Below are 12,180 nucleotides of genomic sequence, written 5' to 3' on the forward strand. Positions count from 1 at the left end.
TGAATAATAGACAATTAATAAAGTTATTTATGTAAACTTACAGTGCAGACAAATACACCACAACTCTCACTGTCTGTCTGTTTCCATTGTATTGGGTATTCTATTTTCCACTGTTGAAGATCCCATATGTTCTTGAAAACATTACTGAATTATAAAAAACAACGGAACAATTCTGATAAATATACCAAGGTGGTTATACTATTATTGTACAATTATTGATAATAATAATTTTACAGGTGTGCTGGTGATACTTACCAAAGGATGTTCATGTCATTAGCATCAATACTTTTATATTTGGCCAAGGAATCAAAAATTTGTATTATATGTGTTTTGCCATTAAAAATCTGCAAAAAATCAAGTGAAATATTGCTATACATCAAAACGTAATAATAAAAAAACAATACGATGTTTGTCGAATACTCATTCATTTATATATATATTTGCAAAGCCATTATATCAATAAGCGATGATTACATAAAAAAAAACTAAAATGTACTAAAAAAAACATCAATGAGTTATTACTTCAATAAAGCATAGATTTTACTAACAAAGTTTAAAATGCACACCCCTGCAGTATAGAGGCTGTCCACTGACATGTGCAAAGGCTGAACAAAGTACATATCTTATTGTACCTATTCAAAAAAGATGTATGTGCTCATAACTTGCACTACAGCACCACTGTTCAAATACCAGATAGAATACTTTCTTTTTACACTCGAACTTTTATTGTGACTCAAATCTTTTTGATGTGTGTCACTTTGTGCACCCACAAATTCACTTTCTCAAAAAAGTGGTGTGCCAATGTGACTGCTTATGATGTTTATCAGTACAGATTTGAAAATCAGTTTACTTCGTAGTCTTACTGCTGCTTTTACAATAACTCTTTAGATTTGAAATAATTCCAATGTAAATTTAACTTGGCATACCCAGAGAATAAAATGGTTTCCAGTTTCTGGTGAACTTCCGCCAACAACTCGAGGAAAAAAAACTATGCTGTCCCTGTGAATGTCCTACAAAATGAAAATAGAAAACAATGCTAAACAAATAATATTTTACACCCGCTTTACTGACCTAAAAAAGTCATATAGACATTAGGGGGCATATAACACACAGTGTCAAAGGGCACAATTGGCTTTTTGCACCTGCTTTGTTGTGAAGTTCTTCATGTTTCATGGAAACTATTGTAGCAGACCTCGCGGTAGATTAAAAAAAAGTCCATTTGGTGAAATGCTACACCAGTTAACTCACACTATACATGATATTGGATGTACCTCATTTCCTATGGGCATAGGCAAACACAATTTTCCTACCATGATTACTGGACCACCGTACATCCCATCAGACATAAAGGAGAAACATTTTCCGCTACCAATATGCACACATTATTCTAATTAGTCACCCATACATACAAAAAACTTCACTGACTAGTATACACTTACCCCAATGTCCGTATCACATTTCACACCACCAGTAGACAACTCAGCAGAGCCAACCTTTTGAACAACACTGGTACCCACATCTGAAGAACCAAAGTCACTTGCTTCACCTTCTTCGTTCTGGCTCCTAATCTACTTCACATGAGGCCTGCCAACTCCGTATTGTAATTTATATAGAAATACAAATTAAAGCTCTTCACGTAGGCACCAGCCAGCCAGACCCACTTGCTCATATGCCCCAGTATACCATACTGGGTGAAATGTTGGTTTAAAAGTACACTTAACATGACATAAAACAACAGCGCATAGCATGAGTGACCAGACATTTTCCATTATCTTCGATTTCTTTAATTCAAACTGCTCATAAGTTAAAAATGTTTGCGATACATAATCGCCAATATGCTTGCGAGTTTGTTATCAACATAATGCTACTTTCATAAATTATAAAACATATACAAGATTTTTTTGGCAAAGGAATGATGAGCTTTTCTGGATTAATTCCTAAAAGATGATGGACAATGTCAACCTGGAATCTAAGAATAACATGGAAATTTGATTTACATATCTGAACCATTATGAAAAGATACTTACAGATCGTTAGAGATGCCCAACAGGTCAACAATTATATGAAGTTAATCAATTAATGCATCAATCGATAAGGATGTTTCAATCCGGCAAATCACCCGTTAATGTCTCTATACTATGGAGTTGCTAGCTACTTTGCGGATAAAGCTCTCAGAAACACAGAGACAACAGAAGGAGTAAAACAGTGAAAAATAAGAGAACAGCATGAGAAAGCACTCAGAAAAATGGTTCAGTTGAAGGTAAAAGCAATTAAAAAAAGGCAAACGTTGGGGTAATGTAAGATAAAAGCAGTACAAATGATAGAAAGGCATGAAAAAGCACTCGGAACAATGAGGCAGAAGCAGAGTGGTGCAGCAGCATGGGTCTGCTTGCCCCAATCTACATTTAAAAGTATAAATGATATACCACTTTTTATTCCGGTCGTACAATTATGAGATTTATGTGCAAATTTAGTCAATCCTTATCTCTATTGGCACATATTAGCTAAATAATTGATTGAAACTAGAGTAAAACTTAGTGATTCACATTAAATCCAAAATGCATTTATTTACCTGCTTCCTAGGATACTGTGATTACTGTTCTGCATGTGCATGCAATTATAAATATTACAAAATATTCATCATTAAAACGCATTAAATAATTTATGAAATTTTAAAAACACACTGAATCACTGTAAAACAATAAATTCTTTGTAAATAAGTTCTTCATAATGAAGTGTAAGCATTATTAAAAAATTAGAAAACAAAAGAGGACTTTGTTAATTTGTTATAAAAAACGGCAAGTAGCCTTTAATATTTATTTACCTTTAAGCTTGAGATGTTTTGCTTCACTTTTCCTAATTTTTCAAATTCTCTCCACCAAGAAACGAACTGGAAAGTTTCTATAATGTGATACTAAATATTGATAAAAAATATCATTGTTTGGAAATAATTGATATTTCCTTTTGTTTTATGGTACTCCTCAAATAAATCGCATGCTTGAAATAGACATTGATATATGCACATATGATGGGAGCACAAAAACACACCCAACTGTAAAATTTACAATAGATTATCTTATCTCATGTCATTAATTGAGCTTTCCAACAATATCTTATGAGATATGCTGTTTAGTGTTCATTTAATACATCATTCAATCTCAATCAATGGAGTTATATTTAATTACTAGCATTTATTGTATCTGACTCAAATACATGACATTTAAAGACACTGAACCAATCTCAAAAAAAATTACAATCAAGGGCTAAAGAAATAGAAGTCTAGAAAAATGTATTTCTTGTACAGACAAAAATGCTACTTAATTAGCAATTTCACACTTTTATATGTAACTTCGCATATCAAGTGTTTTTAACGTTACAAACATCTGTGTCTCCAAACTTCAGTATGAGCTACTTATGTTCAATGAAAATCTTACTGAGCTACTAATGTTATTAGTGCTGTAATATTGACCACATCAGACAAGATTTATATTTGTAGGAATGCCAGTCAAGACTGCTAGAAGTGATTACCGCAATGCATCAGCAAAGTTTTTAGCAGTATTTATAAAAACATATTTTAGAATTTTTTCAACCATCCCCATGGGTCATACATAACAGCAAGAATGTAATGACCCTGTAACCAAAATAAGAAGACTACCTACGAATGCATGAGTTATTACTCAAATAATACCTTTTATTATGACATAGGATGTAGATTTTAAAAAGGAAAGTGCAAGATAAAGGGTATAGTGTTGCAAAAATAATTGGTTGTCTTTCAAATTATACTGGAGAGATGAGTGAAATTCACAAAACTTCACTCAAAACATTAGCTTTCCATCATGAATACACAGTTTTTAATACTGATATATATGTATTGAAGCAACAAAGCGAAAGCTTCAAATTTAGTAGGCTGTATTCCATACTGGAAAGCTAAATTACAAGTAGCTGGAGAGCCACCTCTAGCTCGCGAGCTACTTGTTGGAGAACATTGTCATAGCTTTTCATCATATATATATATATATATATATATATATATATATATATATATATATATATATATATATATATATATATATATATATATATATATATATATTTTTTTATATTAGGATTTTGTCTTACGTTTGTCTTAAGAATATCTTTTATGTGAAAATGTACCCCCTTGTATACTTGATAAATATTTTGAAAGTCACCTCAGAGTTCCATAACTTTGTAAACAAAATTTTCCTTTGGCATTGTTGCTCTATATTGTTATGGGACATCTTGGTGACTTGTAATACTTCTCTAATGTACGTCAACGTTAATATTATCCATTACCCCAGGACCCCGCAGACGCCAGCCCACCCGCCGGACCTACGACGCCGCCACCGTCAACGCACTCAACACCGGCCGACCCCCGGGATGCTACCGAGCCACCCCGAGACGAACCCACGGACCCTTCAGCTGCCACGCCTGCAAGTTCACCTGCATCCGGACCTGTCCCGCACCAACACCCGCCAAGCCGAACACCAGCAGCAACCACCTGAAGTGCATCCTCCTCAACACCCGCTCCGTCCACAGACACGCCATCGAACTCTGGAACCTCCTCGACACCACAGCCCCTGACGTCGCCTTCCTCACGGAAACCTGGTTGAACGAATCCTCAGCGCCCGACATCGCCATCGCCATCCCGGAGGGCTACAAGATCACCCGAAGGGACCGCATCAACAACACAGGAGGAGGCATCGCCATCATCTACAGCGACACCATCCGCATCACGACCAACACCGACGACACCCTGACAACCGACGAACACCTGCAATTCCAAATCCACACGGACCCCAAAACCGCCCTCAGAGGCACCCTGATCTACCAACCCCCGGGACCACGCACTCAATTCAGCGAGGACATCGCCGACTTTATCAGCCCGCATGCCCTCCCCTCCGCTGACTACATCCTCCTGGTAGATATCAACTTCCACCTGGAGAACAACAACGACCGCAACACCATCACCCTGCTCGACAACCTCGCCAACCTCGGTCTCAAGCAGCTGGTGTCCACCCCCACCCACCTCGCCGAACACACACTCGACGCCGTCTTCTCATCCAGCAAAGACATCGCCTTCAGCCACGCCACCGGACTCCACTGGACGGACCACAGCTGCGTCCACTTCAGCTTCAGAAGGACCACAATCCACCACCACCAGCAACAGGTTGCACGAAGAAGCTGGAACAAGATCACAGCCGACCAGCTCGCCGCTTCCCTGAGCCAGCACCCCCCGCCAGCTCAGCGAACCCCAGCCAGGCCGCTGACAACCTCACGAAGTGGATCAGCAACTGCGCGGACGAACTCGCCCCACTGAGGACCCCGCCCAGCAGACCCGGCAGCAAGAACGCACCATGGTTCACCGACGAACTCAAGAGCTCCAAGAAGAACTGCCGAGCCCTCGAGAAAGCCTGGAGAAGGGAACCAACACCGGACAACATGACCACCCTCAAGCTTGCCACCCGGAAGCACCACCAACTGATCCGCGCCACCAAGAAAACTGCATTCAAGGACCGGCTGGACAACAACGCACACAACTACAAGGAACTCTTCAACATTGTGAAAGAGCTCTCCAACCCCAACGCCGGAAACAACAACATCACCCCATCGCAAGATCTCTGCAACTCCATCACCTCCTACTTCCACAACAAGATCGCGAACATACACAACAGCTTCAGCACTCAACCGACGCACGCCACGATCGAACCACCGCCCCCCACCACCACCCTCCGCGCCTGGACTCCGATCAGCACCGAAGACACCGTCCGCATGATGAACTCCATCCACTCCGGATCTCCAACCGACCCCTGCCCTCACCACGTCTTCAACAAAGCCGACGCTGTCATTGCACCCTACCTGCGGGACATCATCAACACATCCTTCGACACCGCCACCTTCCCGGAGAGCTGGAAACACGCCGAACTCAGCGCCCTACTCAATAAACCTACAGCGGACCCCACCGAACTCAAGAATTACCGGCCCATCTCACTCCTCCCGTTTCCAGCCAAATTCATAGAAAAAAAACGTCAACAAACAGCTGGCCGCCTTCCTCGAGACGAATGGATCCCTCGACCCCTCACAGTCTGGCTTCCGAGCCAACCACAGCACCGAGACCGCCCTCATCGCTGCCACCGATGACATCCGAGCCCTGATGGACCACGGAGAAACAGCGGCCCTCATCCTCCTAGACCTCTCCGCGGCATTCGATACTGTCTGCCACCGCACCCTAGTGCAGTGCCTCAGCAACGTCGGAATCCAGGAGAATGCACTGGAATGGATCATCTCCTTCCTCGACGGAAGAACGCAGAGAGTCCGTCTACTACCGTACAATTCAGAGGCCACCAAAGTCATCTGCGGCGTCCCTCAAGGATCCTTGCTGAGCCCCACCCTCTTCAACGTCTACATGAGCCCCCTCGCGGCCATCGCACGCCAACACAACCTCAACATCGTCTCCTACGCTGACGACACCCAGCTGATCCTCTCCCTGACCAACGACCCCGCCGCCGCCAGAGCCAACCTTCACGAAGGGATGAACGGCGTAGCCGAGTGGATGACGACCAGCCGCCTGAAACTGAACTCAGAAAAGACGGAAGTCCTCATCCTGGGCTCCTCGCCCTCCGCCTGGGACGACTCCTGGTGGCCCCCCGCCCTGGGCACCGCACCCAAACCGACAGACCACGCACGCAACCTGGGCTTCATCCTGGACTCCTCCTTCTCCATGACCAGACAAGTCAACGCCGTCTCCGCGTCCTGCTTTAACATCCTGCGCATGCTACGTAAGATCTTCTGGTGGATCCCCACCGAGACCAGGAAGACGGTCACCCAGGCCCTCGTCACCAGCCGTCTAGACTACGGCAACGCCCTCTACGCTGGAACCACCGCCAAGCTTCAGAAGAGACTCCAGCGGTACCAGAACGCCTCAGCCAGACTCATCCTCGACATTCCCCGACGCAGCCACATCTCCGGACATCTGAGAGACCTGCACTGGCTCCCCGTCAACAAGAGAATCACATTCCATCTCCTCACCCACACACACAAAGCCCTACACCACCAAGGCCCGAGCTACCTCAACAACCACCTCAACTTCTACGCTCCCAAACGCCACCTCCGATCGACCAACCACGCCCTCGCCGCCGTCCCCCGCATCCGAAGAGCGACAACAGGAGGAAGGTCCTTCTCAAACCTGGCCGGCAAGACCTGGAACTACCTCCCTCCAGACCTGTGCATGACCCAAGACCACCTCTCCTTCAGGAAGAAGCTCAAGACCTAGTTGTTCGAGCAGTAGCAGCACCCTCCCCCACCCCCCAAGCGCCCTGAGACCCTCCAGGGTAAGTAGTGCGCTCTACAAATGTCTTGATTGATTGATTATATGTTCATTTGTTATTTTCGAAGTTTGCCATTACTATAGTGAAAAAAAATTGATGTTATGCACTTACATCTCTTTGCTCTGAAACTATTTGATAAATCCGTGCATTAAGAATCTAGGATGTAAAGATATTTCCATTAACATAATAGAATTTAAACTAATAAAGTTTCATTTTATCCATCATTAGCACAGTGTTTTGTACAATAGTTAAAAAAAGAATTCTTACATCATCAGTGAGCCAGTTTTCTGTTCCATCTTCTGTCTTCTGGCTGCGGTTCGTTGTAATGTTAATTGGACAAAGGCTCCTTAAACCCTTTAAATTTATTGGGTTGTTTCCTACAAGGGCTAATGTTTCTTCTTCATCCCCATCATCATTTAAAAGTGTCTTCAAAAATTCCTTTTGCAGAATAAATTGTTATAGTTAAATATTACATTTCAGGTAGGTTTTCAAAATGGTATTGCTAATGATAGTTATACCATCACATTTTTATTTAATTGTGTATTCAAGACATGATTTATTCGAATAAATATATGTTAAAATATACAGATACATAATCATATAAATGTTAATATACATGCAAACATACATGTATGAGTGAGTGTGTGTGTGTATACCAATATGGAAATATCTACCTGTTGATATCATGTTTTGAAATGCACATTTGGCGTTCGAAACACGTCATGGAGACATAACAGCAAAATAAATGCACTTTACAACTTGAAGTCTGTTCCATAATATTTTGGGATGATAAACACCGGATAATATATATAAATATTATATATATATATATATATATATATATATATATACCATAAACTTCCAAGTTAGACGCGCACTCAGAGGTAAAGTGTACACAGTGTCGCTTTATTTGCTGTTACGCGTTTCGGAAGCCAAAACTCCCTTGCTCACACAGCAAGCCATTAGCTTTCCACCAGTTACATACACACAGCGTTTAGAAACAGTCACTGCACAATCAGCCACTGTGGCGAATGAAATGTGAGATAAGAAGTAATGATGAAATGTACTTAATCACTTTTATGAATAAGTGGTTGTGTAAAAAGAGACACTGTGTGTACAAGAACATTGCAAAACAAGTACACTCAAAGATGTCAGCCAAAATGAAATGTGTACAGTCCTGTTTCTATGGCTATCACGCTGTGTGTATGTAACTGGTGGAAAGCTAATGGCTTGCTGTGTGAGCAAGGGAGTTTTGGCTTCCGAAACGCTTAACAGCAAATAAAGCGACACTGTGTACACTTTACCTCTGAGTGCGCGTCTAACTTGGAAGTTTATGGTAAATAATTGACTGGCGGGGCTCTGCCAGCCGTGAACGCGCCACCGGACTGTGGGAGGTTCCGCCGCGAAAGAGCCGTGAGAAGTAAGCATATATATATATATATATATATATATATATATATATATATATATATATATATATTTTTTTTTTTTTTTTTCTTTTTATAACTATATATATAGACAGGTCTGTGCCTGTGTGCCCATCCCCTTTGGATTTTTGCTGGAGAAAAACTCACAATATCAGATTTTCCGTTATCACCACATTTAATACACTAACTTCAATTCTAATTTCTGAGTATGTCAGATGATTATGTCATTCAGAACATCTCCTTTTTTTTAAAGTTTTTATTGTTAACAAGCTGACAAGAAAGACATACATACATTGATACATGTATCAAAGGACATCGAGAAAAATATATTGTAAAACATATGAATAAATAATATAAAGGAAATGAGACAGTTCATGATTCATAATCAACCTATATAAATAAGTTTTGTTACACGTCCAAAAAGGTATCGCAGAGTTGAGCAGTGTTTACTCTGAAAAGGTTCCCCAATTTCTTTTATATTTAATCAATGACCGTGTTCCCCTTAGATTTGCTAGGGCTAGCTCCATGGCATGTATCTTGGTTGCTAGTGACCACCAGTCCCAAACCGTAGGTGGTTCCGTACAGCTCCAGGCTCTAGCCAGAGTTAATTTGGCACAGGACATGAGTATGGTAACTAGAGCAGATTGTAGAGATGACATGGGGTAAGAGTCTAGTAGAACGGAAGCAGCCGTAAAAGTAGGTAGCAAAATCTTCTACATTCTCAGTACATTCTGGATGTCCCCCCAAAAGGTCTTAAGTTTAGTGCAAGAAAACAACATGTGTACTAAGTTGGATGCTTTGGCTGAGCATTTGGGGCATTTTGTGCGATCGCTATAGACAGCGTTAGGGGACCATTTAGAGATTCTTTCAGAGGTATAGTAGAGCATGCAGGTTGTTCTGAATTGTTGAAGCCTGAAGCTAGATGACCGTACAAGTTTATTAATATTGGACAGGGAGTGCTCAATTTGGTTCGAGGTAATGTTTGAGCCCAGTTGAGTGCCCCACTTCTCGGCTACTTTTGAACGGTCATTCATTTTAAAATTAGTAAGTGATTTGTAAGCCTCACTTATAACTGGTTTGTTCTTATTTGAATATAGGCAGGTCCAGATGTCGCAATCAGAAACATATTGGAGACTAGCACTAAAGATTAAATCTATTTCCGTATCTGACTGTCCAGTATCTTGGGCAGCTTGATATCATGATTACGTATAAGTGTTCCACTACCAGGTGTTCCACATTGACACATAGAGGCCTATTAGGATGGCGGGCAAGTTTTGCCCGCCCGCCATCCTCGTGGTGAATGGAACCACCCGCCATAAGGGCGGGGGTCCCGTAGGGAGGATTAGGATGTACCCGCCACAGTGGCGGGCACATACTGTATTTTCAGCATTGTGGCGGGTGGTGCAGAAAGCACCGCCCGCAACAATGCTGAAAATGCATTTCTGCATTTTCATTTACAAAGCAGCAGGCACCATGCGGTGCCTGCCGCTTTGTAAATGAAAATGAAGGGGGGTACCACAGGTAGCCCCAGTGTGAATCGCCCCACTCACCTTCACTCTCGGGGCCCGTAGGGGGACCCCAGAGTGAAGACCGCCTGCCTTTCCGTGGCGGCATTGCCGCCACGGAAAGGCATTGATCTTAAGCCATTGTAATGTGGCTGGCGGTGTCCAAGGGACACCGCCTCCATATTACACATTTTCCGCCCTGGCCGCAAGGCGACCGGGGCCGAAAAGTGCAGTGCGGTGTTTTCATCCGCCGTTGTCCCCCCCGCCATCCTAATATGGCGGGTGGAATTAGGCACGCGATGTCTGGAGGATTGCCTCCGCCAGGCCGGCGTTAGCCACCGCCAGCCTGCCGGAGGCAATCCGTCTGACATGGTAATGGGCCCCCATAGTGTTTTTGGTAGCCAATATCTCAGATAAATTTAAAGAATCTTGTCTAAAGGCTGTCAAAAATGGACTGCTATAATTTTAGTGTAATTGTATTAATTCAAATGTGCTTTCTGAATCTTAATTCTTATTGGGTTTTCTTTTTAAGGTATTACTCTTTTGGTGCAGATATATCCTTCACCAATTGCAAGTTAAGCTTGTCTGCTCTGTGCCAAAACTATTAAGGGATTTTGTTTTAGTAACTTTAATAACAGTGGTAGTTACATGCTGACTATGCATAAGGCGGGTAGTCATCCATTTCAACTAATAATCTTTTTTCCTGTAGAAACACATTTATAAAAGGCGGTTTTCAATGATACCATAAACTTTTGTTATTTTTTAAGGAAAAGCATCATTACAGAATTAATCAATATTAGTCAATCATACCTGCGGCAGAGTATCCAACATAAACATTTTTAAATACTACCTTCCTTTTTGTATTCACCTCATCACTTGAATCAATCAGAAAGTGTCCATCAGAAAACCTGTGAGTCATATTCTCTTTCAATGTATCTTTGGGTGTTAGCTCTTGCTTCAAGGATTTACTTCTGTTGTTCTCTTTTTCATCTACCAAATAAAATGTTGTTTTATAAATATGTTTTATACAGTACAAAATCCTTTTCAAGGAAATAAAAAGCAAGTGTATGAATTGTTAATCACATTATTGAGTGTTGTAATCTGGGACTGTTGCATTACCATTCCAAAGACATTTTTTATACATGAGTTTATTAATATACAGTCATGTAAAAGTAGAATTTTTTTATAAATCTTACCTGCTCCTTCAAGTGCAATCCTTCCATCAGAAAGTAAAGTGAAATTGGCTGATGTAATTTTTTTCATTTGCTTTTCAAAAGTTTTGTTAATTTTTTCATTGTTTAAATGAAATAGAAGACGAACTGAAAATAAGAAATGCAACTCTTTCATATCGCAGACAAAATAACGGTTCGAAGCAAGGGCACGATTCACTTGCTCAGCCTCAGCAGTGTTTATGTATCCAAGCAAGTCTGGAGTTAAAGCTATACTCCTTAACTTTTCTTCTGCTCGTTTCTGGTTCTTTTCGTGAAATCGATCATACAAAGACAATCGTTCATGTGTGCCAGATATAGAATGCTGTTTCTGATAAAATTCCTTCTCAGACATTTGCATGGATTCCATTGGATCATTAGATAATACATTTTTAAGCCAAGGAATTTCAATCTTCAGGGTCTTATCGGTGGCTTTCTGGATATTCTCCTCAGTTGCTGCACATAGTCGCCCATCATGGGGTTGAAAGAATTGTTGCTCTGTTCTGTTGTTGGTGTGTCTAGCAACCTGACCAGCAATATCAGATATATAGATTGATGGTGGGTATAAAAAACTTAGCAGCCCATCTGCATGATCACGTGCAGATTCTTGCCACCACAGTGGCGAACTGTAATAAATTACTGAATGAGTGCAGCCCATGTGTAGTACACCTCCTGAAAAAAATGTAGCACATAT

At 41.4% G+C, this 12,180-nt stretch overlaps 1 protein-coding gene across 1 annotated transcript in view; it reads right to left on the reverse strand.

Annotated features, from left to right (window-relative positions):
• LOC147660758 (uncharacterized) overlaps nt 1-12,180 on the reverse strand; it is an 80,048-nt gene that overhangs the window by 12,571 nt on the left and 55,297 nt on the right. Inside the window, exons 6-12 of the mRNA XM_086951480.1 lie at nt 11,475-12,158; nt 11,147-11,268; nt 7,614-7,784; nt 7,458-7,502; nt 927-1,010; nt 256-344; nt 42-144 (exon numbers count right to left, since the gene is read on the reverse strand). Coding sequence (XP_086807606.1) covers nt 42-144; nt 256-344; nt 927-1,010; nt 7,458-7,502; nt 7,614-7,784; nt 11,147-11,268; nt 11,475-12,158 — 1,298 coding nt within the window. The remainder of the gene's footprint in view (nt 1-41; nt 145-255; nt 345-926; nt 1,011-7,457; nt 7,503-7,613; nt 7,785-11,146; nt 11,269-11,474; nt 12,159-12,180) is intronic.

Source organism: Lissotriton vulgaris, unplaced genomic scaffold, assembly GCF_964263255.1.
Source record: "Lissotriton vulgaris unplaced genomic scaffold, aLisVul1.2 SCAFFOLD_6235, whole genome shotgun sequence".
In the NCBI taxonomy this organism is placed as follows: Eukaryota; Metazoa; Chordata; class Amphibia; order Caudata; family Salamandridae; genus Lissotriton; species Lissotriton vulgaris.